The following is a 27,621-nucleotide window of genomic DNA, read 5'->3' on the forward strand; positions in this document are numbered from 1 at the left end:
AAATTTTGGTTATACGCTGAAGGTTATTGTGTGTCCTCTAGGAAGTGTTTTGTTGCAAAATTTTTCGAATTGGCTCATTAATAGCTGAAATATAAATACTTCAGGGCCGGGAACCAATGCTTTTACAAGGCGAGCTCCACCGTATAGCGAGACACTCTCTCCACTTGACCCATCTAGCCTATGCAATGAAATTCCTTCTCTGCGTTCTCCCATACTAGAACTTGAGGATAGCGTCACGCCTACGTCACGCGATCATATGGCCTTCATTTTTTTTTTCCTCCTCGTCTTTTTCTTTTTCCCGGCGCTGCGCGCGACCTGTAGTGAACTTTAGTTTAGTGCAGCGTAGGATTTTGCGCACTGTGCACAAGGACACATGACTAGCGGTATAATTCAGTGCTACACAAATACTGAGGCAGAACAAGCAGATCGCAGAGCATGATAACGCGCTGGAAGACGGTAGAAAATGGCATAGTTTCAGTACCTGCGCACGTGACTGAACAACCGTGGGAACAAGCAGACGAAGCAGAAGTACATCTTTCTTGCTTTGGTGCGAAATAAAACAAAAAACATGCAGACAGTCCGTTTGTGTGTTTTATTATTTCTCTAAACTTCAATTTGTCCATTCAAGCCACAGATCACACAAATAACAGATTTTGCCTTGAATAATTCTCGAAGTCACGTGCCACCACGAGCGATGTCGCACTGCAGGCCCGACTACATAGGCGCATGGACGTGACTACGTCACCGTCCGGCATGGAGCGTGTTCGCAACGAGAGAAAGAGAAAACAGCGTTTGGATTGAAATTTTAGACCTTTCCGCAGAGCGTAGCAATATAATTCTTTGCAAACACGATCGTTAGCGCACATTGTATGCTCTGCGCTTGTCAGCTCGAAATGGCCAGACCTGGTGAGGGGCCCTTTAAAGGGACACTAAAGGCAAATACTAAGTTGACGTGGACTGACTGTTTAAAGGGACACTAAAGCGAAACAATAAATCAGTTTAGACAAATGAAGCATTGTTTGAGAACCCTGCAGGCAGTCATTTCAAAAATATAGTTTGATTATTAGATGAGAAATTGAAGGTCTAAGTATCAGTGTTTGAATTTCGCGCCGAAACCCCAGCGCCAGTACTTCAGCGTGACGTCAGGAATTCTAAAGTATGTTTTCGCATTTGGGCCACATTGGCTGCATAAAGGTTCCCGAAACTTGCCATGTTTAATATTCGGTTCCTTTAGAACACAATGTAGTCAATCTGTACCCTTATATATAATTAGTAGGCCCTAGAAGATGCCATCAAAATCCAAGACGTCACAGCCCCCAGGTGCGGGAACTTAAGTAGGCATCGCCACCCGTATTTCTTGCACTTTTTGTGGCTTACCAAACGTCTTATCGTCCTAAGAGTGGTGTTTTTGGTGTTGTACAACGGTAATTTGCATATGCAGAAGAAATCATTTTTCACTTTAGTGTCCCTTTAAACACCTTTCCAGAAACCTCGCAATGCTTATTTTGTACCAAGAAAAAACAGTTTACGTGAAAATTGCATCTGAAGGGTCCAAATAGCTTTCTTAAAATTCAAATGTCCCGCCACCCTATCGGAGAGTGGTGATGTTGCATATGCCATCACCACCCTTTGCTGCCGTTGGTGAGTAAAGCGGCGCCCGACAGATGGCAGCACCGAGCCAAGACAGAGAGGCGGATTCGCCACTGCAGCTGTTTTTTGGTCAAGTGGCGTAGACCGTTTGGGAATCCCACGACATCATATGGAAGTTGAATTCTCTGCTACTTGCAGTTTGTGCGAGTTTCGTGCACCAGCAAAACCAGTGCAGCACTACGCAATCAGGAAAGTACTGAAACGCGAAAGTGTGGGTGGCGCAGAGTTGAACGAAAACAAAACCTTTCAACTGCTCGCGTCGTCAGCGGTAAATTCAATTAGTTCTTTTTTCTAAACACGAAATGGAGCTGGACAAGTAGCATTTTATTTCATCTTATTATACAATACGAGGATGTTTTTTGCAACATGTAGTTGAGTACTGGTGACAGAATTTACCTGAGGAGTGCTTTCGTCATCGGGCAAGTGCTTGAATGTCCTGGGGGAGTCTCTAATCATGTCCTGCATTTACCTCGATTTCTTGATTATTAAGGCTCTGTTCGCGATAATATTGACGCCTTAGAGATTCTTGAGCACTAATCTATCACTTTAGCTTGACTTAGTATTTGCCTTTAGTGTCCCTTTAACTGAACACACTGATTACAAGGAACTGCACATACTATACACACATGCAAAAATTACGAGGACGCTCGTAACGATGAGCTGGCTCATTATCAGCAGGTTAAGGGCTATTATTCATATTTTGGCATACTCCACAACTTTTATAAACATCAATAAACTTCAATATTTATTTGTTCAGAATGAAAAAGGTATTCATGAATAGCATGAACACTCATCAAAATACAGTGAGCACTGTTTGTGTAAAGCCTTCCATTATTTTTAAAATTCTAGGCAACATTTACTAGTTTGGAGAGCCATTATGCTGAGAGTTTCATGAATAGCTATGGTTAAGGACCCAAACTATGGTGTACACATGACGCTCTATAACATCAGGGGACATCTGCACTCATACATATGACAATATGTTTCCAGTGAAAGCCCGGTAATGAAATGCCCAGGCAAGCAAATGATATCCCCTGGTTTGAGCTTCAAGAAATGAGTAGCATATAATATTGTTAGATGATGTAATATAATATCTCATATAAGTAAAACCTCATTAAACCGTACCCGCTTAAAGAGTAGTTTCATTTTAAAAGTAGTAAAGTCAAATCCCCGACTCAGCGGCCATTGAAGATAACGTGTTTTGTATCTGCATAAACCGTACCACCTTATTGCGTACGCATCAGTTAAAACGTAGCGTTTCCACTTTTCGTCGTGCAAACATGGCGGCGCGTCGTCTCCATCGGGCAGCCCGGCAGAACAACAAGCCTCAGAGATCGGAACAACGGCCTCCAGGCGCCCTGTACGTTTGCGCGTGAAGCCACATCAACATCAACATCATTTTGGCGCTGTGCCAGAGAACGTTCTGGCATGTTCTGGCGTCGGGCAAGCCAGGACTCGCGTCATGTTGAAGCTTGGATAAAAAGGACGCCGGGCGCTCAGCATAGAAGAAAAATTAGACATCATCCGTGCTATCAAACGTGACACAAAGAAGTCTGCGCTGGCATGCGACAGGGATCTGTTGTTGACTGCGGTGTGTGGCATCTGGAATGCAAAGAAGTTGCTCGGCAGCGCTGCTGCAACCGCGAAGAGATGTCGACTACGAGGTTCGACTTTTCGCCATCGTTACCTCTGTTGTTGCCAAAGTGTCGACTAGCGACAGTGATGAGGACGACACGGAAAGCGACAGCACTGGCGATTCAGGCCCGACAGTGGCAGAAGCGTTACGTCAGCCTCATGAAATCAATTGTCGCGACGAGGACAGCACCCAGCAATGAAAAAGGCACCCCGGGACTTCTGCAGCTCTACCGCGTGCGTGCACAGAGAATACGTAACACCAACGAGGAATCTGCCATGCGAGTGTTTGCTGAGAAGAGGGGGCTGGCTGAAAAGCTGGCACGCAGGTTCATTAAGTTTGAGGCCGCTGTGGTCGTGCTAGGCCGCCGCGGCATCAAACGAAAATAACATTTTGTAGCGCGAAGTGAATAAATACTACATGTTTTTATCCCCTTTCATCGCCCTCTCTCTGATTTCAGTGTTCCGTTTTCTACAGGTAAGTGAGCGATCTCATGCTATTTCAGTTAAACAGTACTACCGTTTAGTACGTACTTTTTCCGAGCTACAACCAACTACAGTTTAACGAGGTTTCACTGTAGATGGAAATAATAATAAAAATGAGGCATAACTTCACAATGGCTTAAACAGCAGGTTGTGTAGTGGCAAAGTGTGCCTAGGGCACTGATAATGTGGATAACAGTGGAAGCATACAGAGATTAAATTTTAGCCACTGAATGCTTAGGGTTCAAAAGATGGAGACTCACCTCAGTGATCCACTGTAATCGAAGAATGGGGTGATGGCAAGGAATGTTTGGAGCTTGTTCATAACACGTACTGGATCAGACTTCAGTTCTTCTCCATCAATAATCATAAGCTGGAAAAAAAAGCACGAAGTTCTTTCACTTACAGATTATTAACTGACAATAACCAAGTGGTTTTTTGCACCAAACCTGTGTAAACATCCACAAAAACAAATACAGAGGAAACAATACTATTTTAATACAATTTTACTTTACCAACTAGCATGTTAACTTATTGGCTGTCAAAGCCGGTGAACTGCTGGACATAAGAACAGAAACCATATTGCCAAAGGTGACGATTTGTCGAGAGAGAGGTATTTTTGGCTTAAAAAGTTATTTGTAGATGCCACAACAGCCAATATAGGCTGGACATGTTCAGAAATGCTGTGCATAGATGATACTAGGTGTCCACTCCAGCGCAGTGGGCTCATTTCCTACGTCAGATTCCGCCAAACCCTCGCAAACAAAATGTACCACGGCAGTGCAAAGTGTGCAGTAAAAAAAAATGAAAAAAAAAATTGTGACAGCACGCGAGAGGAAAAATGTGCGGTGGTGCTCTCTATACAAAGATGAATCTGTGACTGGCAGATAAGTTCTGAAATGAGATGTGCTGCTTCATATTATAAATAAAACTCATTCCCATTTTATCAGCATTTATTACTGCAGAGCATTGTATTAAGAATGATAGAGCAGAAGTTTGCATAGCCTGTGCACGGGGCAAAAATAATTGCAATCGCAGGCTGTGCTGCGCATATAATATTTAGTAGCCAATGGGTTTTTCATTTTTCTCAGTGCAGCCGTGCCACTGTAACAATATTTGCTTAATGTTTTGGTGCCCAAGTGGTCCACATTCCTCATAATGTAACCTGTTGCTCGTCACCGTGATGTAGCAAGGTTAAGTTGTAAGCAAACTGACTGCCCACTGCCACAGTGTTGCACAAATTCCCCTGGCAGCTTGTGACAATGTGTGTTTTTTTCATTACGCCTATTCAGCGCACAAGCGAATTTGCTGCTAGTTGTGGGCCACAAACTGGAAAGCCATTTCTGATATACCACCACTGCCAGCCAAGTGCTAACTCAGCATGCTGACAGAACCAGCAGTGCTAGGCGACAACAATCATTGTGCTTGCCGCTATAAAACTTTTGGCTTCTGTAGCTTGAAATTATGTAGCCACTTAAAAATCTTCGAAACCTTGATGCCACGAGCACTCAAGGTGTGTTGTTATTTCGATCAAAATCACCTAGCTATTAGGCCGAATGACCAAATGGCACTTGGAAAGCCAAGAAAACATCCTGCCACAAAAAAATGCAGCCAGTTCCATCATTTCCAATGGTGATATTTGGGATCTTAACTGAACTAATCATGCTGCATCCAAATTTTTAGCCAGTGTGTTAGACATTGGCCCTGTGCTCTGAAGAGGCAATGGCCACAAGGTAGAGCTACAACAAAGTCCTAATACTTGATAGTATCTTAAAAATTGGAGTCCGAAAAATCAGTTTGCTTTTGTGCTTACATTCACACATCAGACACAAAGCCAAAAAGAAAAAGCAACCATGCATAAAACATAGTATTAACACTCTGTGTACCTGTTGTGGTGGGTAGAAACTGAGCCAACGTTCTAGGTGCTGTGCGTAAAGACCAGGGTTGAGACACCTATTACGTAACTCCCGTAGAGGCTTGGGGGAGTGGTCATTGGCTGTGATCACATCATAGAAAGTAAAGTTGAGGGCAACTGTGTCACCGTGGGACCGCTGGTGCTGTTCCAAAGAAATTACAATTATAATTACAAAATTACAAATTACAATTACAATTGCACTTCATTGTGACTCTCGGAAATGTGCAACATGTACTAAGCATCAATATCTTTTCACAAAATACTGTTGCAGCATACACCCTAAAATAAAGAATAAAATAAAAATAAAACGAATACCTTTCGAAGCAGCATTGAAATGTTTTTCTCACGTAGCAATTAGCTACACTTTTTAACAAAATGTAAAATCGTCGTCGTCTTTCTTGTGTGTGTTATTTTTTGGCGCAATATCTTTTCAGTATGAAACACAAAACATTTACATTCGGTGGAAGTGAACCAGAAAAAAGAATAAGAGGGTCTTCAAGGGTTCTCTTAGGAAAATGTGTCTGAAACACAGATGGCATCAGTAAGACTAACAGGCTATCAAGGCTACTTTATTATAGTTTGTTTGCATGTTTATGACTGTTTGGCATGTGATGTCCCAGAAATGTTGAGAAAACATTTTTGAGTGTATACCTGGAGATAACAGAAAAACAATGAACTCAAAAGGCAGTATGTGGTTAGAAACGTAACTTATTGTACATAGTTGCCATGCTAGGATTAACTGTGGCTGCATCTAAGCTAGAACTACAGTGTGCCATGCAGACACGAGTAATAATAGCAGCACTCATGTAACAGTTGCTACCATTCCCCAAGTGCTGCCACATCGAATGCCAAACTTCACCACAGAAGCCAACTCAAAAGCTGCAATATGTATGGTGCGCTGGTTTCAGTGCTGCTGAGAGCATCAACACTTGAATTACTGTTTGCCACATTCACTTATGCCAAGGTGTTCTTGCTTTGGGGTTTGCAGCAGTACTATACACATTTGTTTTCTCTTATGTACTATTGCCTTGTTTCCAGCGTAATTTAGCACAGAGATGAATACTGCAAGCAAGCTTTCTCTAAAATTATTTTACATTTAATTACTGTATTTGCATGTTCTGTTCAAAAGAAACATGTATACTGATAATGGGGAGTCATAACCAATGAAAACTTCTGCGCAAAGGTTAGTCATGCCATCTGTTGCCAAGTAAAGACACCATTGTGGCCAAGGTATTTGCCTCTGTAGCATGTGCTTTGCAGTGTTTTTTCGTCAAAACACCGTTTTTAAGGAGGCAAATTTCATGCGACCAGTCAATAAATGTTATATGAGCCTCACTATAACAGTAGTGATGCAGAATAAAGTGCTGAAGATTCTATTGACACATTAGCCTGTCTCCTGCAAGCTCGAGGAGTAGATTTCCCACATAAAGAAGGTTGCAAGATGGCAGACCTCCACACAACTCTGCTCCCTGTAGGAGCATACTGAGTGTTTTCGAACTTGAATGAAGCTTTAATAAAATGTGACATATCTCAGGTGAATGAGACTCAATGCACGCTCTTTGCAGTCTACTTGAGTTACTCAGACTATTTTTTTGGAAATTTGATTAGTTAGCTAATTTACCAAGCTCGCTCATGCAAATTCTTAAATATGTAGGGCATACATTTGATTGTACAAGTTGTAGGGCAAGCTCAGAAACACCGAATAAAGTTGTCCTCGTGACATCTTTCATGAGATTCTTTTTTTCAGTCTCTGAAGAAAGCCCACGAAATACTAAATATATGATGCTGCTACTTGCAAATCTGGCTTGCAGCACTGTCAACCATGATTTCCAAAGCATGGCCACATGTCCATTGTAAATAGAAGTGATTGGCCTTGGCACCAGGCATCTAAGTCAGCACCATTGTCGTGAAGATGGAAATCTGCCACAGTCCAAAAATATAAGTGATAGACCACTGCTGAAGGTGGATCAAAACACTTGTTCGCCTCTTTAACAACTTACATGCAGGCTTCGTTCTTTGTAAACGAGGTTGAGAACGCTGCAAACCAGATGTGCAATTGTGCCGTGACAGTGCTATTTTTGAGGTTTCACTGGCTTTTTCCAGGTATTAGAAAAAATAACCACGTAAAGAGCAATCTTTTAAAAGCAACTTCACTGTGTGTTTCTGAGCACTCCCTACAATTTTACAATCAAATTTATGCCTAAAAAATATTGAAAATTTGCTTCATTGAAATTACTTATTTGCTAATTGCACTTCAAAAAATAGTTTGAGTAAATCAAGTTTACTACAAACAATAAGCTGTTGGTCTCACTCGCCTTAGGTGAGCCACTTTTTATCAAAGTAAAGAAATTAATTTGAAATCAAAATAGACTATTTCCAAAATACTTTTCTGCAAAAATTACTTGAATACGTTCAGCAGAAGAGGAGTTATTGGCAATCAAAGGTCACCTATGATCCCCTTCGAGGTGTTCCTGCTCCTTCTTCGATGCCTTGCACTGTGAAGGCTATGGTGGACTGAGGCGCATCCACAATGCTCCGCCTACTGAACATCCCCATGGTGCGCAGTCAAAATTTGATTTTGGATGTTCATGTAGACACCACTATTTACGATTTTGGTGCCTACGGCGAGCAAGACCCGGTTGTTCTCAGTGAGGAAACTCCTCACAGCACCCCGTGATGGCCACGAGTATCGACACTACATAGCAGACTGTAGCTACATGTAATGGTTGTGCGTATTCCCAGCATTTGTTTTGTGCATGACAGGGCTGGAGTGTGCACTCATGTGCTCCAGTCTAGCCGTGCAATGTGATGTGGACAGGCTTTGTCCTGCACCGGTTTGATAAATGGGTAGTAGCCACATTCAAATTGTGCATTTTGAAGCGCTGTCAATGGCTCAATACGAAGCAAAGTATGCCCAGATGTCTAGCCAGGAGCAGCCAGGAGTGAGCGCGTGCTAGCAAGAGTGCGTGTGGTCTGACCTTAAGTTTCACGTGGTTCAAGTCTAGTTGAGTGTTCAAACCTAATCGAAATTAGCGAGACCTGACAGCTACGACACAAATGAGCAGTCTGACCAAAGGTTAGTTCTTATGCGGGCAGCCACGGCCGAGCATGAGCAGACGATAGTCGGCTTCTTGCAGACGTACGCAGAATTCTTATAGAAATTCGGAAGAAAATTTTTACTCACTTCAAACTATTTACTAAACTGCATCAATAAGTACTATACACAGTAACAGTAGGAAGAAGTGCACTGATCCAAACACCCTTCTTGGTTGATGTCAGCTATTGGCCAATATAGCAGCCACATATGGGAACATGCTATATGACAAAATATAGCATTCGAAAAGAGTGAGGAGAAGGCTTCTGTTGAAAAGAGAGTGTTTGAGAAAAAGGTGACTACGTGCTCTGCTTGTGATTTCCAGGCATCATGGACGACTGCTCGAAACACATGAAAGCTTGGTTCAAGTGACGTGAAACACCCAGTATATACGGGAACACTAAGTTTTGGAGGTCAAAAGCGCCATCAATCTTATGAAAGCAGCAATTTCAAGCTACAGCTACAAATTTAAGTTAAAAGGCCCTCGAAATGGTTTTTGTTGTATGACTAAATGCAAAGGGCATCTCTCAAGAAATGCTTTCTCTCAAGAATTTCTTGTCAGCACGCTATAACAACACAAGTATGAGTACTTAAGCATTACCCTCCCCTCAAGCCATGGAGTCTCCCCTCAACTTTTACACTGTCCATCCATCTATATGTCCCGCCTCCTTCATGCAGTGACGGAAGTTTTGTCTACTTCTGGTCGATTTGAACTGAGTGTGCTCCCATGTCACAGTTTTTCTCATTAAGCCTGGGCTACATGAGCAAAATTTCAAGATAATTTCGTGCGGCGGATGAAGACGTCGCAGCACCATGTGCAATGTTTCCTGGCTTGCAGTGCATGAAGCAAAAAGCAACATATGCCACCACAGGCATTCGCTGCATATCTGCGAGCATATATGCAATGTACGAACTACAGAGTAGCTGTTTCCGGTATTATTTCAGTTTGATAATTGCCTAATAACATGTAAATATCTAACAATAAGTACGCTTATGATTGCCTTTATATTATGCTGACAAGATTTCTGTGGAAAAATATAAGCACTGCCGCAGCTAGGCTAGAGCCGTCACTAACTTGTGAATGCGGTGAAATGGACTATTTGTAACGTTTCCTGAACTCTATAATAATAATAATAATAATAATAATAATAATAATAATAATAATAATAATAATAATAATAATAATAATAAGAGATGGTACCACTCAGTTTCTAACTAATTTTTTTCGTTACAGTTCACCGAAAACGGTTATGTTCAGGTTAACTCCAGAGGGGAAAAATAATGGTTCAAACCGGTTTGAACTATTCAAGTTCATTTGCATAACCAAAGAATAATTACAGAAAAACAGCACAAATTTATTACATATAAAAGCTCGAAGCTGCTGTTAAGTTTCACTGAAAAATTACGCTTGTTCATTACGTCACACATAGTTACAAAAAAGTTATGCAGATCCAACACCAATGCTGGAATCTATGTAAAGCAAAGCTTTACTGAGAGTGAGAGAGAGGAGAATATATCAAGGAAATGCACAGAGGTCCTCTAGTCTGCTACTCAGCTCAAGGGGAAACGGTAGAGGAGAAAAATAGGGGACTGAGGAGTAATGATGAAGACAGGCAGTATGATGCAATTATTTTCACATCTGCGTTTGAAGGGCCCCTTTACAGCTTAATATTCTAAGAGAACCTTGATGGATATGTCCGATCAGTGGCCCAGTAACGCTTTTTGACTGAATGGCCTCTTGTTAAGTGGCACTAAGAAATTGATCGATGCCTGCCGGTCACAGTTAAATTACGGGGTTTTACGTGCCAAAACCCCTTTCTGATTATGAGGCACGCCGTAGTGGACGACTCCGGAAATTTCGATCCCCTGGGGTTCTTTAACGTGCACCTAAATCTAAGTACACGGGTGTTTTCGCATTTCGCCCCCATCGAAATGTGGCCGCCGTGGCCGGGATTCGATCCCGCGACCTCGTGCTCAGCAGCCCAACAGCATAGCCACTGAGCAACCACGGCTGGTTGCCGGTCACAGTCACACTGGGGACAAGCAACAAGTACCAAATAGATTCGTGTAAGGGACGTGCTTTTTTTATTTCCACAATTCTGACGCGATGTGACCCTTACACAAGGGACCGAACCTTTTGCTCAAAATGGTGCTGCTATGACCAGCGACTTGTGCACACCCCAGATTCCTGGATGTACCATTGCATCAGAGGTCAACGTGTAGCTCTCACCATCTAGTAGCGGCACGCAGAAGTACACAGCACACGAAAATTTGTCGATGCAAGCTCGCAGTATCGGGGCACCGAACATGATTCCTTCTCCACTGGAAATTTTTTCTCCCAAAATTTTGGGCTGCCAAGCTTGGGGTGCGGCCCTTACAAATGTGTGGCCCTTACACGAGTCTATGTGGTCTGTGTGCTCAACTGTCTTGGGTACTTTACAGATACGACAGTCTGGCGAGTCTGCTACCGGAATAAGAAATTGAATGTGTGCCGGCATTTTCATGGGGCATGGGCAGGCGAATATTGCAGGGAAGCTGCCACGGCAGGTGGCTACTGCTCTCGATTGTGTGTGCCTTGTGCCTTTTCTTGTTCTCATGGGGTCTAGCAGCTGGAAAACGTATCATACGATCGCAGTTTGGCAATGTACTGAACGGTGGTGCCAAAAGATTGTGTTTCCTAGTAATGTGTCAATAGGTAAAAAAGAAGCGTGACTGTACTGGGCCATTTTTTATGTGTTCTCGATCGCAAATGTTGGAACCAGGAAATTGTACAAGACAACATTGGATCGACAAGGTTCTACTGTACATGGGTCTACATGATTTGAACAGAGGTATGGACATTTTCAGTTAAGAAGTCGGGTGTACACAGCCTCTAATCAAGCCACTGTGGTAAAATAATACTGCTCACAGAACTGCAGGTAGCTCATCAGTTCAAAAAAGCTTGCGCATTATTTCTGGTGGAGGCCCCAATTTGCACGTTTACTGTCTTACGAGATTAACAAAACTATGTCACTAAAACCTTGTTATAATGAAATGAGTTATAACAGACTAATGAACATAAAGTAATCGTAATTCCCCTTGAAATTCCTATAGAAATTCATGCATTTGAAATCTCACTTCAATGAAGCTTTTCTTATGGATATACTAACAAACTTTTTTTTTTTACAGTTAGGAATGAAAATTTACTGATAATTTTGTGGCAATTAGGCCAAAATCTGGCTGTCAACTGCCAACGCTGTCAACTTCCACACTCTCCTGCACTCTGTGCACAGAGCATGCTGCCCCTTTGTTTGTGGCTAACCGCGGCTGTGATTAAATAAATGTTTGTTCTCTCTTCCCCATAAATTTCTCTAAGTAAAAGGTGCTACATGCACATTAGGCATGCAGCAAAATCCCAGTGTGCTACTCCTAAATTAATTAAATATAATTTCTCAACAAGACATTATGTGCTCTGACTGCCTGAAGCAGGATAGCCATTGTGCTGTGTAGTGAAGTCGTGGTGCGAAACTACAAGTACAGTAAAACTTCGATAATTCAAACTCACTTAATTCAAAATTTCAGTTCATTAGAAAAATTTGAGCGGTCCCATCATTTTCAACGCAAAATTATACTGGATAATTTGAAGAGCTTGCGCGGCCCTATCAGGATAATTTGTAGTTTCCAGCCGACAGCAACGTGCGACTCTTAGGTTAGGGTGTGACATATAGTTGCCGACCGATTATACAAATTTGATTAGGCTTAGAGTGGCTTAAAAAATCTCTAATGATGCCCTGCCTCATACTATGCTTGGAGGTGATCAGATTTGCTTGGATTTGCACAAAAGTGACATTGTCTCCGTATACACTCAACAAAAGCGTCAACACGCTGGCAATCTCTGCTAACGGAGTTAACCACGGAGATCGAAGAAACGAGCTTCGCACCATGTTCTGCCTCCTACTATGCTTGGAGGGATCAGACTTGCTTGGAAGAGTGACGTCCTCCGTATACACTCACCAAGAGCGTCACCGCGTTGGCAATCTCCGCTAACGGAGTTCACCATGGAGATAGAAGAAACGAGCTTCGCACTACTTGGCTCTCACGAAAGCACAGGAGGTGGCACCGATCACACAAATGCGAAGCCGCACACACCCCCACAAAGATGCGACGTCTCCAAGACACACCTACTCAGTGGACACGACATGTGCGAAATCGCAACCAAAAGTTTAGTGTGTGTGTGTGTGTACATATATACATATATATTAAAAAAAAAAAAAAAAACAGATCACACATTAAGCGATTATGACGATAGTGCTGACCGAAAAATGAAAGAAAAAAGAAAAAGTGCTGTCTTCTGGAGCGTTTTGTGAGCCAAAGAAGAGCGGGCACGGCCTCCGAGATTGGATGGCATGCGCTCTTTATTGAGTAGTGTGCACATCCCAATCTGGGAGGCTATAGAGCGGGCCACTGGAAGCCAAGCAAGTGAAAAATCCAACATAGCGGCCTCCAAGAATGCATAGCATGGCTCAGAATGTGCAATTTAGTCCGGTATATTGAACTTTGGGCCTTCAATTCGTCCGAAAAATTAGCCCCGAAAATGCATTAGCTAAATGGGAACCCTGACGGTGCAATTATGAAGTCTAGAATATCCATCAAGTCTGAATTTTTGGAGTCAAGCGCCCACTTCAGCGGCGGTTATCGATTCTGTGAATGTTGCCTGCAGCTTTGTTGAGTGCAGCGATGTGGTATGGTAAAACTTTATTCTGGTCCTTCAGTATGCGCATTAGCAAGTAGCGGGCCACTCACACGTCGGCACAGGGTGGTGATATTTTATATGCTATGTGTTGTGAGCCAGCTGGGAAACAAGGAACTAAGGCAAAATACCGTGCCAAACAATCTTGCATCAGTGATTACTTCAATCATTCTTGGACATGGAAAATAAAGGTGATTTCTTTTTGCGGCAAGTTCTTCCTTTTCTTTTTTTCTTCTTCTTTTTGGTTAATTCAAAAATCTGCTTAAGTCGAAGAATTTTCATGGTCTGGCGGCCTTCGAATTATCAAGGTTTTACTGTTTGTCAACTGTGTAAAACACGCCAAAATATTTCATTCTGGGATTTTCCATGCCAAAATCACAAATATGATTATGAAGCATGCCGTCCTGGGAGATTCCAGATTAATTTTGATCACCTGGGGTTCTTTAATGTGCCCCCAATGCCCATTACACAAGCGCTTTTTGCATTCTTCACTTCTTAGAATGAGGCCACTGTAGCCTGGATTGAACCAGCGACCTTGCGCTCAGCAGCACGTCATAGCCATTGAGCTATCACAGCGGGTGACTGTGGTAGAGAGGCCAACTTGCCAGACTTCAAAAATTCATATTTGCTTAAACCAAAAATCGAAATTTGATAATAATGGAAATGGAATGCCAACCAACAGGCCTACCTAATGCAGTTTGTGTCATACCACCTCAATGTGCAAATTATGGCTGAGAATGGATAACTACTGACATTTTGGTATGTTCGTCATTTTTTTTTTTCACAAAATATGTAAAATATACTGGTGCAAGGAAATTTTTCCAGTAAAAATGCAGCTCTGGGACAGTCCAGTGTAAGTGGTCATTGTAGCAGATTTGATACAAAACTAAAGAAATTTGGACCCTTTCCGTACCAAGGTTGCCCCTAGTACACATTACTATAATTAAAGTTCAATCTTTATAGGTTCTACAAGCAAGGTTGTGAAGTGCCACAGAACAAATTAGCTTTTAGGTAATCTTGCAACACTGTGTTTCACATACATTAGCAAACCATCACTTGATAAGAAATTTTTTTTCAGCAATAATAATTTCTGAAAGGCTGCGTGCAGCGAGCAAAACACAATTGCATTTTAAAAAAAAATCTAAGATAGTTGAGGGAGACATCTGGGACACTTGGCATGGAATGACCCTATTTTTATAGAATAACAAGTAATGTAAATAAGCCTTTTTTTACGGCATTGATACTACACGATCTTTCAATTTGTTTATATAAATAACAAAATATTTGGAATCAAATTGATATTCGAGGGTCATTTTTACCCAAATATTCATAAGCAATCCAGCAACTTCACCCCTAGGCAACAGCTGAAAAACTGTAATGTAATGTAAAGACAGAATACACATTTTATGTAATATAAGAGGCATCTTCACACCTGATACCAGGAATACGCCCGTTTTGTGGGGCTGATGAGGATGGTCACCAGCTTGGCACGAGGCAGGAGGGCATGGGCACGCTGAGGCACCAGCTCCCCATCGAAGTAATTCGCACTCTTCTCAAAGAGAAAGGGTGCACTTCCATTCTTAGGTGCTGGGAAAAAGCTTTGGTACCTAAGGAAGCAAAGGAAGATGGGGCACACATTAACCCCTTTTGCGGCTAGGTGTCTCATCCACCAATCTATAAAGAAAGGCTAGTTCCACAAAAGAAACAAAGTGTATCCGTGGGCAAGCCAAGTGCCTGGGTTGCCTCGAAAACAGAATTCCCTCTTTATCGTAAACTTATACACTTTCCACTAGAAACTCTTACAATGTGCATTGTTCGAGACGTTTTGTTTTTGTGTGTGCATTTAAGCGCAGAGGAAAACTCAAAACAGAGCACATAGTTGGTTCTACACTTAACTGAGGTAAAGTCTTCACCTTACATATTGTTTGGGAGAGTCATGAAAATTTATAAAGGTTGAAGACAGGCTTGATGAAAAGCCATATTTCATTTACTCGACAAACTTGGTAAAAATTGCATGGTTTGCAGCAATCAATAGGCAACCAAAATCGTATAATAAATGCCACAAGAAAGAGCACAAGCTTTAGTTGCCATATTCAACATTGCCTAGAGAAGTACTCTAAACTCTAGATAGCAAAAGCACCACTAAGAAACTAAAAATGCAATGGCACTAGAAAATGAAAAACATTGACTAACTAGAGGAACATGAAGCTGGGTGCAAGAATCTGGCAGCAATTGAGTAGACATACTGCAGAACTACAGCATCATCTGCACTAGCCTTATATTAGTACTGGTAAAAAAAAGTTATGTTGAGATACTTGCGCCATTCATGTTAATCAGTACACATCATGTCTTTGACCAAGTACTAATGGCAAACAAAGGTAGAAACGTGTTTTTAATGCAGTAATCCCTCGTTATAATGAAGTCAGTGGGGCGGCAAAAAAACTTGTTATAAGCGGTAATTTGATATAAGCGAACACTCGATAAAACCCAAAGCAGTAGAGCTTCAATTGCGCCACAATTGCGAGAAAATCAAAATACAATATATTCAGTGAAACAAAACTTCACTCAGGCGCAAAAAAGGCAGTGAGCTCTGGCAGTTCTTACTGAACGCAAGCAACCCCTGCTCTAATTTGGCCAAGCTTTGCACGAGGCCGTGGTCGCCGCCCACGCATTTAATCTTATTTCACAGCAGGCGTAGGTAGTTGGCACTTCACTTGGTTCTTCATCCACCAGCTCTTCGTCCTTATCGGGGCCACCAACAGTGTCAATTAGTACCTCCGCATCCATCGCTGGGGCGACCACGGGAGCAGCAGCATCAGCCAATGTCTCGAATTTGCCTTCTACCTCTTTGCCAGCAATTTTATGAACAGCCTCGTACAGATCGCTGCAAGTCCGGTCATCGTCTGGCTCATCATCGTCAGGGTCGCTGATGACGGCTCGGGAAAAGCCGGCATGCACAACGCAGTTGGCGACCTTTGAAGGTGTGAGTTCTTTCCATGAAAAGTTCAGCAAATAGATCACACCAAGCAAATCAATGTTGTACCTCTTGCTGGCATCATACTCTGTGAGCATGCGCTGCAAAAGAGCCTTGCAGAACAGCTTCCGGGTGGTCTCAATGATGCCCTGATCCATCGGTTGCAATACCGCGGTTGTGTTTCCTGAAAAAGATTCCACAGTGATTGCCTTGAGGTTGTCAGTCTTCCTGTTGCTTGGACAATTGTCAATTATGGAAAGCGATTGCCTCTTCTTTGTGTCAAACTGTCTATCCAGAAGGCACACATAGTCTTAAAAAATAGCAGCAGTCATCCATGCTCGCTTGTTACTTCTGCAGATGCATTCCTTGGGAATAGTTGCATTTTGGAAGCATCGCGGCTTCTCTGCCTTCCTCTGTATCAACAAGGGAAGCTTGTCCTCACCTCTTGCATTGGCACCAAACGGCACCATGACACGCTCCTTGCTCAGTTTCCTCCAGATGAAAATCCAACAGCGGCAGTGATCATGCAATTCGGTAGCATCTTGTAGAAAAATGCAGCCTCATCTAGGTTGTAGATGTCTTTGTCTTGATACTTTTCAAGTAGAGCTTGGAACCGATGTTGGCGCCATATGTCTACAGTGTCATGATTCACGTCATGGCCAACGATCGACTTCGAGGTCACGCTGTGTCGTTTCTTGAACCGCTCAATTCAGCCATTGCTGCACTTGAAATCTTTAAGCCCATTCGGACGGTGAGAGCTTCAGCTTTTGCAGTAAGTGCAGGTCAATGTACGGGGAGATTTGCACTCCTGGCATTCTTCAGCCACTGTATAAGCCTCCCAGATCTAAATAGACCGATGTTGGAAACATATCCGGTTCGTCATCCCCATGCCCAGAGCTATTTAGTCAAAACATCAAGTGTAATGTATGCTTTCTTATGGAATGCGTATCACAATGGAAGGCCTTTTACTTTCTTGAAGCAGCATGGCGATCTGCTCTTGCTGATAACAAACAGCCGCTTGCAGTGACACGCATCCTGCATATTTTTTATCTGTAGCATGTACTGCCCTTCAGATTCAATGTCTTGTTTGACAGCATCTGCAAAGAACTGCCATTTCATTGGTATTGAATGTTTTTGATGGCACGAGTATACATATAAACGTTGCACACAAGAAGTGTTTGTGGCCTTGTTAGAAGTGCACTTGCAGGGGAGCAGTGTGGTGCGATGCAATGCAACACACATAGCATCCAATAACTGTATATAGAAAATTGCAATTAACGAAAGTTCAATATACCCTGTTGGCTGTGCGCCCCACAATGTATGGTACAGCGCTATACTTTTGCATAGGATATTCAAGGGGATGTTACGGCTGTTCTATATACACAACAATTCGATATATCCAGGTTTGAGATATTCGGGATTGATTGTAGAGTCACATAAGACAGTCAAACATTACCAATGCTTACAACCACTTACCAGTCAAGACCCCTGTAATAATTTTTCCCATTGAAGAACTGCACTTCCTCAAATGTGTCTGGGCTGGGGTGATTGCTTGCTATTGTTGGATGTAAGGTCAAGAAAGTATACAGTGCAGTTGTACCTGCAAAAATTTTTTTTATCAAGATGACATACACACATTATATACAACATTGACGTATTTGTTCAAATATAAGCAGAGGTTTTTCCCCCAGAAGCTTTAGCCTTGAAGTAACCCCCCTGCCATATACGCGAATTTTGCCTTAAAGTGTGGCTTCACGGCAGCGTGGCTTTCGCCTTGTAGTGTGGCTTTATGGCAGCGCGCACCGCGATGCCGTGAAATCACACCATAAGGATATTTTTTTACTGGGTCCTCCAACTGGCACCCTCGCCTCATAATCGAATAAATACAGTATCTCTATTATAATTATAGATAATAACTATAGTCAGATAAGATATAATGCAGTGATACAATGCAAACACAAAGTATGTTTTCATGTTTCAACAACTCAAATACGAACTTCCCATGCTTTCTATGCACCCCTATGGCCTAAAAATAAACACTTGAAAATAATATTTGCCTCATTCATGCTTCCTACATTTCGTTGCAACTGTTAAAAAAAATGTTTAGACATTTTTTTTAATGTTCGAAAACCTACCAACAGGTTAATTCTGCATGGAGTTCACTAAAAGGGCCAACAAATAGGCTACAATTTGTTATACAATAGCATATGCTGTGATTAGTATGTTTCTATATAAACATTAATACAGTAGACCTCTGTTGATATGGCTCCAATTAATTAGACTTTATGGTTAATTCGATCCTGACCAAAGGTCCCTATTTGCACCCATACAATTCTACGAGTCAAAGCTATTGTTATTTTGATTCTGAAATTTTCCCTCATTGGATAATTTGAACTTGACTGCTCAGCAATGCTCGCATGCGCCTGACTCCAACGGTGACCTCAATGGCTACACCATTCATCTAGGTGGTACTTCTAGGACATTGAATGCACTGAAGACACTTTATCTCCTGCCAAAAATGTAGAAATTCGGACTGCCTCTGGCCAACTTCTAAGCAAAAACAGCAACAGCTAATTTACCCGACTTTCACGCCCGCCTTTTTTCCTAAAAAAATTTATCAGAAATATATCTATGTTTTATCCAAACTGAATTCACGGCATTAGCAACAGTCCACCATCAGAGCCAGTGCAAGATGACATGCTGCTTTCAGGTTTTATTTATGAAAGCTCCTTCAAAAGATAAGTTATTTTACATCCTAACAAAAGCAATGGAGTCGCGTCATGTGTTTTCTGCGCTCCGGAGACTTGCATGCATTGCAATATAAACTGGTAAAGTGGTCTAGTCTAGGCATGGGCGAATATCCAATTTGCAATCGTAGCAGAGTGGTTCGAGAAATGCAGAATATCAAACACAATGGACTGCAAGGAAGACAACATGTTATGGTCACAACAATAGTCATTCAGTGTAAACAAATTCCCATTCTACGAAAGCCAAGTGTGCAGGTTTCAACTTATTTCGGATTGCCAGAATTAAAAAAGGAGAGAGAAAGAAAAATCGGATACACATTAGAACCGTATCAGAAATACTGCTAAATAAAACAGTGGTGTGTTTGGACACCTTTTTTCCTTAATTCAACCCACCAGATAATCTTATCAATTTCATTGATCTAGTCAAAGTCAAATTAACAAAAGTAAACTGTACATAAAATAGCTGGAAACGTCTTGCCCCTGCAAGGAGAAAGTTAAATGTTCAACAGTGCAACAACAGTAGGTTGGCAAATGTATGATAATGACTTTTAATGCATTCTCCTCTCTTGCTATTCTTCTTTGAGCCACCATTTACAACTCAAAGCTTTTGACCTTGCTTGAATTTGGGCACGAAGAAGAAGCAGAAGAAAGCGGATGTGCCCCGCATCGGCTCCGTCTTTTTGAATGATTCTGCAGGCACCTTTGGCAGGACCACGCATTGAAGCTCACCATCGGATTCGTGAGGTTAACCCGAATCGCTGGATACCTTTGGACAAGGTGGGCCAGCATTTTTTGGACTTCTACAGCCTCTTTTCTGTGCATCGCGCGTGGGCGCCACGCTGGGCCTAACGCCACGTAGGTCTAGCGAGCCCGCCAAGCCGGCATGGCCGATATGCGCATGGACGACGAACTCTCCTCGGAGACGGAAGACGGCGAGGAAAGAATGGGTTGGCAGGTGGTCACCAACCGAAGATCACGATCTGCGAAAAAGACCTGGGGAGCTGGTGGAGCCGCCAATTCGATCCAAGAATCACAAGGAAAGCAGATCGCCAACAAAGGTGCTGCCGGGGCCGACAAGCTCAAGCGCCGGATTGTGAAGGCGTCAAGAATGCCGCAACTGCCGGAGGAGCACAGGAAAATCATCGTTAGGCCTCGCGGAGGCCTCAACCTGAACAAGGTCAGCACAGCTATTGGAGAAGCGATCGTCGAGGCAGCCGGACTTACAGCAGACCAAGCGAGGGAAGACATCGTCTGCCCCAACTTCACACAGAATATTGTGGTGGTTAGTACACCGGACTCCTCTCATGCTGAAAGGTATGTGAGAATCAAGTCCATTACGATCATGGAGGCAGAATATGAAGTGAGCGCTTATGAAACAGCCCCCCACTCTACGTGCAAGGGGGTTATTAGAAGAGTGAACCTCAATGACAGTCAGAGTGTGATCACGAAAAAGATTGTGCATGAATACAACCCAACGGCGTTGGCTGCACAACGTATCAAAGCTACGGGATCGGTTATTGTCCTTTTCGACGGATTCAGGGTGCCCAACTTCATCAAATATGGGTCAACCCTCGTGAGGTGCTATCTGTACAGGAAGCAATTTGACGTGTGTTACGCATGTGGAAGAATCGGACACAGATCAGACGTTTGTCCAACACCTGATGTTGTGCAGTGCAGAGGATGCGGTATGCAAGACCCAGGGGAGGCTCATATCTGCTCTCCCAAATGCAAGTTCTGCGGTGAAGATCACCCCACAGGTGACAGGGCGTGCAAGCAGCGGTACCAAATACCATATGTAGTAAGAGTAAGAAGAAGACAACGCTCCAAAGTGGAGACCGAGATGGAATCGGCCCAACCGACAAAGGAAACCCCTCCAGGCGCCGGAAGGCGCTCACGCTCGAGAAGCACATCAAGATCAAGACAGCGCTCAACATCGAGGGGAAGAAACCGTTCCAGGTCTCGGGAGGCGCAGGTGCGCTTCGAGGAGCAGGAGCTGAAGACAAACAAGAAAAAGGAACCAGGAGCGACCTGGGCCGAGAAAGTCAAAGGTACTGTGAAAGTCACAGGTGCGCTAGCCTCGCAGGAACAAAGTAATGATGCCAGAGTAGAACAGCTGATCAGAGAGGTTATATCACTAAAGAAAGCAAATGAAGAACTTAAGCAGCAGATTCAGGAAATGAAAAAAGGGTTGAGGACAGAAAGCGGCAGTGTGGCAATAGCTAAGCCGGTGTGTATAAGTAACAGCCAGGAAGAAGACACACCGGCGCCCAAAAAGAGAGCTGTAGTTCCGGAGGCAGAATCGATGTGCTCGGTTCTGGAGGAGATTAGGAATGCGATTAGGGATCTAAAGGACACGGTAGACAGCGTTAACCTTAAGGTGGATAAAACATGGAAGTGGAAGTTAATAGCCGAGAAAAGGTTGAAAAAGCTAGAGGCCCAAGGAGAAGATGAAGAATATATGCCCTTGGAAGCCGAAAGCGCTAGAACACCCCCAGGAGCGGCAGGTGGTACAGTCAAGCGAACAGTGACAGGGGGTAGCAAGTCAGGGGGCAACGACAATAATAATGGATAACAGAAATATACTTAGTGTGTGGCAGTGGAACTGCAGAGGATTTCAGCAAAAAAGAGCGTCACTAGCACAGATAATCAAAACGGTTGAAAATAGGCCGAAATTAATAATGTTGCAGGAAACTCTAGCGGAGGAGATCGGGCTGTCCGGCTTCAACTCGGTCTGCAAAGGCAAAGAACCAGGCAGAGGAATTGCCACCCTAATTGACAAGAAAATTCCTTACATAGAGCACGATCTAAAATTAGGGGCGAGTAAAATTGAATACATATTTATAGAAATGGTCCTAAAACGGCACAGAGGTAAAGCGCAAAGCTTGTTCTGCCTCAACATATATAGCAGTCCCAGAGAGATGAGACAGAGCTTCAGAGCCATTTTTAATAAGGCCATGAGGGTAGCCAAAACTGCGCCACTCATAATAGGAGGGGATTTCAACGCCCCACACCAATCTTGGGGTTACCGCTGGAGTAGTAAGAAAGGGGATGGAATCTGGCATCTCGCCACAGATTTAGGCCTTTCTCTTATCACGGACCCAGCCTTTCCTACCAGGTGTGGCAGTTCCACGTGTAGGGACACTACCCCGGACTTATCCTTCACTTATAACTTACCCAGGGCAGACTGGATCAACTCTGGCACGGACCTAGGAAGCGACCATTATATACTACACATAATGGTAGAAACGACGGGGGGGGATGTAAAGCATTTCACTTACATAGACTGGGATCACTTTAGAAAAATCAGAAAAGACAGAGCAGACACAGATAGAAAGGGGCGCATCAGACTACAAGAGTGGGTGGCTCAGCTTAGGGACGACTTGAATGCAGCAACTAAGGCTATAGAGACAGAGGAAGAGGTCGAACAAATTGATAGTAGATTGGCGCATTTGATCGAAGCCAAGCAATCGATTTTACAAAGATGGAAATCACAACGCTTAAACAGGAGACTTAGGAAGCGAATTGCTCAGCTCAATAAGAATATAGAGGAACACGCACGATATTTGCAGAAACAAAAATGGGATGAGGTGTGTAAATGTGTAGACGGAAGGATAAAACGTGGAGGCAATTGGAGTCTGCTCAGGCATCTGCTCAACGAAAAAGGCACTAAATCGAATAGACGTACGGCAGTGGCGAAACTGGTACACCAGGAAAGTCAGACTGCAAGCGCAGAGAGCATAATGGAGCGACTGGCTGCTAAATACTTGCCTCTCAGGAAAGAAGATCAGAATGTGAGTTATCCCCATTACTTAGGGTTAGAGTGCAAATATATGGATCAGGAATTCACCGAAAGTGAGGTACGCACGGCACTGTATGATCTAAATAGTAGGTCAGCAGCTGGCCCGGATGGCATCTCTAACAGATTGCTTAAGAATTTGGACGACGAATCAATAAAATATGTGACCACATACATTAATGAGCTATGGAAAGATGGGGTATATCCAGAAGAATGGAGGACGGCCAGTACTATCTTAATACCAAAGCCGGGCAAGCAACTCAACTTGGATAACCTGAGGCCAATTTCGTTAACATCATGTCTAGGGAAGACAATGGAGCATGTCATATTGAACAGGTTAACGAAATATGTGGAGGACAATGACATCCTACCGTACAATCTGATTGGTTTCAGATCAGGCTTGTCCACACAAGATGCCATGTTGTTAATCAAACATCAACTGCTATTGGCTAAACCAAAAAACACTCGAGCTCTCTTGGGGTTGGATGTCGAAAAAGCTTTTGACAGAATTAAGCATAGAGCAATACTTGAAGTGATTTCCGAACTGGGATTGGGGAGAAAACTCTATGAAGTGGTCAAAGCCTTTCTTGGCAATCGTTCAGCTCACCTTAGATTCGGGGATATTAAATCAAAGAAGATTGATCTCGGTGACAGAGGGACACCACAAGGGTCGGTCTTGTCACCTATGCTTTTCAACCTGGCCATGTCAAAAGTGGCAAAGGGACTAAAAGGGATAGAGGGCATTCACTTTACCATTTATGCAGACGATGTGACTATATGGACCGCTGAAGGAAGTATGGGACATGCGGAAAGCAGACTTCAGAAGAGCATTTATGAGGTAGAGTCTATTTTAGAAGACATGGGACTCAAATGCTCTGCTAATAAGTCTGAACTCCTTGTACTCAAGAACAGAAGAAGGGGTAGAAGACCGAGGGGATACGTTCCCGAGGAAGAACCCAGGTTAGTACTAACCACGAAGGCAGGCAAATCTATTAAGCAAGTAGAATCCATAAGAGTCTTAGGGTTATTCCTGGAGGCAAACGGGGCAAATGGAAGAACAATACGACACATCACTAGCAAGACTGTGGAGGTAATAAGACTTCTAAGGAGAATCAGTAACAGACACAGAGGGCTGGGAGAGGAAAGCGCCATGAGATTGGTCCACGCTTTCGCCTTGTGCCACTTCTCATATGTAGCTGGGATGCTCAGTTGGACACAGACAGAGCTAAACAAGTTGAACAGATTAATTAAAAGGCTAGTCAAAACAACAGTGGGGTTACCGATTAACACCCCGGATAACAAATTAATGAAACTGGGGCTCCACAACACAATAGACGAGATAATAGAAGCTCAGCAAATTGCCCACAGAGAGAGGCTCTCTGGAACAAGGCCAGGTAGAGCAATACTAGAAGAGGTAGGATGGTGTCCAACCGAATCCAAAATGTCAGGTGAAGGCACAGTAGAACTAAAAGATAGCATAAGAGAGATAATCAAGACGACTCCTTTCCCCAGAAATATGCACCCGGTGCACAACCTGGAAAGACGAAAGGCAAGGGCCAAAGCTCTCCTGCAAGAGATAGAACACGACAGAGAACATGCGGCATTTGTAGATGCTGCGTGGGTCAGAGGAAAGAAAGCCTTTACGGCAGTAGTAGTAGATGCAGATGGTCTCACTCGGGATGCTATTACAATCATGACTAAAGACACGACAGTCGCGGAACAAGTAGCGATAGCATTGGCTTTAAGGAATAATAAGTGGACGAAGATTTACAGTGACTCTAAGATGGCTATTAGACACTTTACCAATGGCTTTGTAACCAAAAGGGCTGCCCAGCTGATCGGTGAGTTGGACAGCCAAGAGATCGAAATCCGCTGGTTTCCTGCGCACATGGGGTCTGTCGATCCATCTCGGAAGAATTTAAACGAGATGGCTAACGCAGCTGCACGAGGACTTACTATCCGTGCACTACGCGACCAGGACCTTAATAATATACAGGAGGAGAACAGGGACCAATTACTTACATATAATGAAATCACGAGGCATTACTACATGAACAGAAGGGAATTCCCAGTGCCACACGCTAAGCTCAATAGAGCTCAAGCGGTGACTCTGAGATTGTTGCAAACAAGAACTTATCCAAGTCCAAACTTTATTAACAAGATATATCCTGAAAGAGAGATACCAATCAATTGCGAGAAGTGTAATGGCATCATTACTCTGGATCACATGCTTTGGCAGTGTCCTGTGACTTTCACAGACTGTGTCAAGGAGAGAGACTGGTGGCGGCGAGTCTTACACAGTGGAGTCCTTTCCGATCAAGTACAGGCCGTCCAGAAGGCCCATGATACGGCGGTAAGGTTAAACCTTACTGTCCCGACGTGGGAGCCGCCTGCGTCAACCTAAGGGTTGATCTTCAGCACATTAAATAAAGTTCCTCATACCATACCATACCATAAGCCAAACAGCAACTTCAGAATGAAAATTCCTTCATGTCAAAAGGTTGCACAAATGATGTTCTGACAATCTTCCCTCTTTTTGTCTCTGCTGTAAAATTTACTATTACTTACCAGTTTTCTGGGGACCAATGACTAGAAATTTTGGCAGTTGTTCACATGACTTGCTTGATGACCAGATTGACAGATGGCGTTTGTCTTCACAAGGATTCTAAAAAAAATTGCTAAATTTAGTGCAAGCTCTTCTTTTATCAAATATGTTAACAAAATGAGACACCATACTTAGATATAATCTTCAAAAACATCAAGATGGACTTGTTGGTGGTTCATATAAGTACTGTAGCAGAAACACAGGTCACAAAGATACAGGCAACACAGTGGCTTGTTTGCACATAACTTTCTCATTTGTGTTGCTGCTTGTAGTGACAAAATGCACTGTAGCTTGCAAGCATACTACTACTCTCAGAAGCCAGTATAAAACCGAAATAGTAGAAGGGTAAAAGCAATGCTCAAACAAGGACAAGGTTAAAGTAACTCCCTTTTTAATATTGCCATCATGTGACATACAAGTTACTTTAGGTTCCTTTTTAAAGCTAGTGCAATGGCAGTAGTGTACCCACTGAAATGCTGCTTTACAAATGTGGCAGCACTCTTCACATGATACAGCATAAATACACTCACTGTCGTCAAACTTAAAATCCATTTTCATTAATAATTACATCAAAACCTTTAATTAGCATGGGAGCTTCGCAGAGCCTTTGCAATACTGTGAATCAGAAATATTAAAAAGCAAGATTTCTTATCCAATCTGTCCATGCATAATACATAATAATAAACTGCAGCATATACGTTAGTCCTTCAGCCACTCACCATCCAGATAGGGTCTGTCTCATCAGGGTACATCTGGAAATACTTCTCCGCCAACTGAAGTGGTGGAATGGTGCTCAACTTCAAGTTAGTCCAGCATTTTATGAACTTCAAGACAGTTTCAAAGGTATACAAAGAGAGACGATCATTTCCATAGTTTGACAGGTGGGTCATAAAGATGTTGATCTAGAAATAAAAGAAGGAGCCCTTCAGGTTATTGGTGTGTAAATAATTGCCATATATTCTTGTGCAAGGACATTCTCACCCTTAGGCCTAATGTTTAAAGAAAAAAAGGTGAAGTTATTCATGTCTCGGCCTTGTCTCCCTTTCTAGTGCACCTTGTCAGCAGCAGCTGTACATCACATGCGGCTCTACCTCTAAACCATCTATAGAGGCATATTGGGCTTCCCTAAAAGTAATTCTTGGTGGTAGGAGTCACTTCCTACCAAATGAGGCAACAAATCTGGCCCAGTTTACGCAAAGTATTGACACATGGCGAGGTATAAGAACTGAAAAATTCTCAGTAGCAGTGATGTCTGCTAGACAATGAATTGTGTACTGCTATTAGAGCAAAGAATGTTCAGCAACATATATTTCACTCTGAGGCTGGGTATTAATTAACCATTTTTTATAACATTAATTGGAACATTTAACAGATAAAACCCGCCACAGTGACTATGGTGTTGTGCTACTGAGCACAATTGCACATTTGATTCCTGGCCACCATGGTCACATTCCAATGAGAACAGAATGCAAAAATGCTCGCTTTGGGTGCACTTTAAAGAACCTCAGGTGATAAATCCAAATCCAGAGCCCTCCACTATGGTGTCCCTCATGACCCACTGGGCAGTTTTAAGACAATAAAATCCTATAATTTAATTTCTTTAATTGATAAATTATTTAAATTTGTGAATTTTCGCATGCGAGCTAAAAAATTTTAACTGGCAATTCATGTACATAAACTTTGAAAAAGAAACCATGCTACAAATCGAGGTTTGCCTTTGACATCCCATCAGCAACCTTTTGTGCATGCGTGTAGAAACATCAAGCATATCAAGCTCACACAGACAATCAAATTCCACAGCAGAGACAAAAAAGCTTGTTAATGTTCCCTAAAAGTCTCATCACTGGATGTTTACGCCTTCTTAACATGCTGCCAAACGTTCGTTCATCACCCACGTACCAGCAGCAGAAGCTAGAGACAGTATTCCCTCTGCCAGCTCGACATGCCGAGAGCATGGGTGGTTTGTATATATGTATTCACAAATGCGCCTCAGCTC

At 42.8% G+C, this 27,621-nt stretch overlaps 1 protein-coding gene across 3 annotated transcripts in view; it reads right to left on the reverse strand.

The window, feature by feature from the left end:
- Positions 1-27,621, reverse strand: part of sfl (N-deacetylase and N-sulfotransferase sfl) — an 85,791-nt gene that overhangs the window by 13,515 nt on the left and 44,655 nt on the right. For 2 of the 3 annotated variants that reach the window (XM_055063564.2, XM_050196192.3), the window contains 6 exons: positions 26,345-26,527; positions 25,589-25,685; positions 17,954-18,077; positions 14,936-15,110; positions 5,652-5,822; positions 4,029-4,138 (listed from right to left, as the gene is read on the reverse strand). In XM_055063564.2, the coding sequence (XP_054919539.1) occupies positions 4,029-4,138; positions 5,652-5,822; positions 14,936-15,110; positions 17,954-18,077; positions 25,589-25,685; positions 26,345-26,527 (860 nt within the window). Of the gene's footprint in view, positions 737-4,028; positions 4,139-5,651; positions 5,823-14,935; positions 15,111-17,953; positions 18,078-25,588; positions 25,686-26,344; positions 26,528-27,621 lie in introns of all 3 variants that reach the window. The other variant, XM_055063565.2, reaches the window with a different exon arrangement.

This window comes from Dermacentor andersoni, chromosome 1 (genome assembly GCF_023375885.2).
Source record: "Dermacentor andersoni chromosome 1, qqDerAnde1_hic_scaffold, whole genome shotgun sequence".
Classification (NCBI taxonomy): Eukaryota; Metazoa; Arthropoda; class Arachnida; order Ixodida; family Ixodidae; genus Dermacentor; species Dermacentor andersoni.